The 3,016-nt window shown below is 69.2% G+C and overlaps 1 protein-coding gene across 1 annotated transcript; it reads right to left on the reverse strand.

Moving 5' to 3' along the window:
- Positions 1 to 561: 561 nt before the first annotated feature.
- On the reverse strand, positions 562 to 2,663 carry MNEG_15443 (hypothetical protein; the record flags this gene model as incomplete). Its single annotated transcript, XM_014036086.1, has 6 exons — positions 562 to 639; positions 856 to 936; positions 1,101 to 1,422; positions 1,693 to 1,818; positions 2,040 to 2,296; positions 2,523 to 2,663. Coding segments are annotated over 6 exons (1,005 nt in total), but the record flags the coding sequence as incomplete, so codon positions are not given.
- Positions 2,664 to 3,016: the final 353 nt, after the last annotated feature.

Here is a 3,016-nt window from a genome sequence, read left to right on the forward strand (position 1 = left end):
CCGTGACCAAAGGGCATCCACTCACTGCTGGCAAAGTGTGATGGGATGTAATGAGACATCAAGCAATGCGATGCTATGTGGTGTACTGTTGCCGTGTGCATGTGCATGCATGCCGTGTGAGTGGCAGGGGTGGAAATAGGTGGAGCAGGAACGGGTACTGTATGTTCTAATAGATCAAGGGGCAGACGGAGTGAGTCAAGGGGGGAGAGATGGAGGTGGGGGGAGAGTATGTGTGTGTATGTGCATGCGTGTGTGTGTGTGTGTGTGTGTGTGTGTGAGAGAGAGAGAGAGAGGGGCAGAGAGAGGGGGTATCTGTGCGTGTGTGCGTTTGCGTTTGTGTGGCCCGCGCTGGCACTGTGTGACAAGATGCATACGTCGCTCCTGAAGCACAACCGCAGGTGGCCTGCAAAACCGAGCGTGTGTGGGCGTGCCCGACAACACACGCGCAACTCGAGCATGCCCATGCACCTGCACCACCAGCCCCGCCTACTGGCCCCTGGCGCCGCCGCCCAGCCCCCAGGCAAGAGCAGGCCCCGCGGCGCTGCACAGGGCGCGGCTCACCCCCAGCGTGTTGCCCAGGAGGGTGGGCTGCTGCCGCACGATCTTCAGAAGCGCGTGCTTGCTGAGCTGCAGCAGCTCCTGCAATTTTCAATGTGTAGCACGGCGGCGGCGGGGGCCGGCTGTGGTCAACATCAAGGCAGCAGGACGCAGGCACCCCTGGCGAGCCGCGGCGCGGCCCGCGGCCGACAAGCCTGGTCAGCCGGCGCCCGGCGCCCGGCGGCCAGGACCCAGCGCCGCCTGCGGATAGGAGCCGAGGCGGCGCGCGGGTGTTCGCGGCCCCCGGGCCGCGCGCACCTGCAGCTCTCTCGGCTTGTTTGTGAGGCTCATCCTGCTGAGAGTGAGCACTGCAGGGTAGCCCCGCACGACGGCCAGGCACTGCACGAACGCGCGCGCGTGCGAAAGCCGCGAGGCCGGTCAGACCATGGAAGACTCAGAAGGGGCTGGGGGAGCGGGAGCCGGCGAGGGCGCGCGCGCCGCGTCCTCGCCGGCGGCCAGCGCGCGTCCCCGCCGCCGCGCACCCACGCGCGCGGGGCGCGCACCTGCTCGTCGGTGGCGCCGAGGGACCACTTGAGAAGGGCATAGTTGCGCACCAGGGTCTCCGGCTGCGTCGACAGCAGCCGCGGCTGGCGCGACAGCAGCTTCTGCAGAGCAACCGTGACGTCCGCGGCGGCGTCTTGGACGTCCCCGCCCCCGGGGCCGCCGCCGCCGCCGCCGCCGCCGCTGGCAGCCCCGGCCCCGGCGACGTCGGCGCCGTTGGCGCGCACGATGCCGTTGATGAAGAGGGCGGCGTTGGTGCTGAGGCGCTCGGCCTTGGAGGCGAGCAGGTGCGGGCTGCGGCAGATTGCGGCGTGCGTCTGGTCCCTGCGTTGGGCAGGTGTGCGGCCGTGCGGCCGAGGCCGTCCTGAGGAGGGTCGCTAGAGGCCCGCCTGAATCTGGGGTGCCCTCTGCTCGCAGCATTCGTGCATGCATGCATCCACATACGCACGAAAACACGCGCACGCACTTGTACGCACGAACACACACACACACACCACCCTTCAAACTAGCCATGCTGCAAATCAGGCCAATCAGCACTTCCGGGCCGCTGCCCCTGCTGGGAGGCTGTTCGCCGTGCGTGCGGCCGGGCGGCACCTGCCAAGCAGCTGCACCAGGGACTCGAGCTTGTGCCGCAGGTTTGACGGGGAATTCAATATGTGGGACGACCGGCAGGCGATGGCGCGGGCGGGCGGGGTCTTGCCGAGGACGTCGTGGTAAACCCTGTGACGTGCGCGCGCAAGCACGTGTGTGTGTGTGTGTGTGTGTGTGTGCGCGCGCGTGCGCGTGCGCGCGTCGCGCGCGTGCATGCTTGCGTGCCAAGACGTGTGCACATGGTTTTGCATAGCATGTGCGTGGCTGAGGCGTGAGCGGGGCATCCAGGAGGAGCAGCGAAAGCAACAGCAACTCTGCGCGTCGCGGCGCCTCCCCGCCCCAGCACCCACATCAGCAGCTCCCCCACGCGTTTCGCGACGGTGTGCGGCTTCTGCAGGGAGTTGAAGAGGCGCAGCGAGTTGGCAACAAAGTGGGCGGCGCCGTCGGGCGGCAGCACGGCCTCCAGCTCGGTGCGCAGCGCCACCAGCTGACGCTCCAGCTCCTCGGCGGGCCGCTGCGCACGGGGGCCGGTGGCGGCGAGGAGCGTGTTTGAGCGCGCGGCGCGGCGATGGGGCGGCGGCGTGAGGGGCGACGGTGCCGCGGGATTCTGGTGGCGCGATCAAAAGGGTTGCTGCTGGTTGTACTGGCGTGCGATGCGCTGCCTTCTGAGGCGTCCACCGTCCACTCACTAGTGCAACTCGCGGCTCGGCGCATGCCACCCCAACCGGTCGTGCACGCGCGCTGCGGCGCCACGGAGCAGTGCTGCGGCACGCACGCCTGGTGGTGAGAAAAGCTCAGGGGGCGCGCGTCGGGGCCGGTTGCGCGCTGCACACCAGCAGGAGGCGCGGGTCGGATCCGACCATGAAGCCGATCTGTGGGAAGCCCGCCTGCAGCGCCATGACGCGCGCCGCCCGCTCGACAAACTCCTGCGGCTCCTGCGCGGTGCGCATGCCGGCGTAGTCCCGCTCGTACGCCTGGCGAGTTTGGGCGGGCGTGGCGGGCCGGGGAGGGGAGGGGGGCGGCGGGGCAGCACACTGAGTTGCTCGCGAGGCCGCCCCGTCGCGGGCGGCGGCAAGGAGTCCGCGGCTCCGCATGTGACCACCTTATCGCCACCGCCGGCAGCCGAGCGCGTGTGTAGGCGGTAACGAATCAGGCGACTGGCGTGGGCGGTGGCGGCCTGGCGCTCACCTTGAGCACTGTGAGTGCTGCGCCGCCCTGCAGGCCCGCCTGCATCAGCTTGCCCAGCAGGTCGGTGCGCTGCTGCACATCCAGGGGGGGCAGCTGCGGGCCTGCTGGATTTGAAGGAAGCGTTGGTGCGGGTGGGGGG

Source organism: Monoraphidium neglectum, assembly GCF_000611645.1.
Source record: "Monoraphidium neglectum strain SAG 48.87 unplaced genomic scaffold scaffold05333, whole genome shotgun sequence".
Taxonomy (NCBI): Eukaryota; Viridiplantae; Chlorophyta; class Chlorophyceae; order Sphaeropleales; family Selenastraceae; genus Monoraphidium; species Monoraphidium neglectum.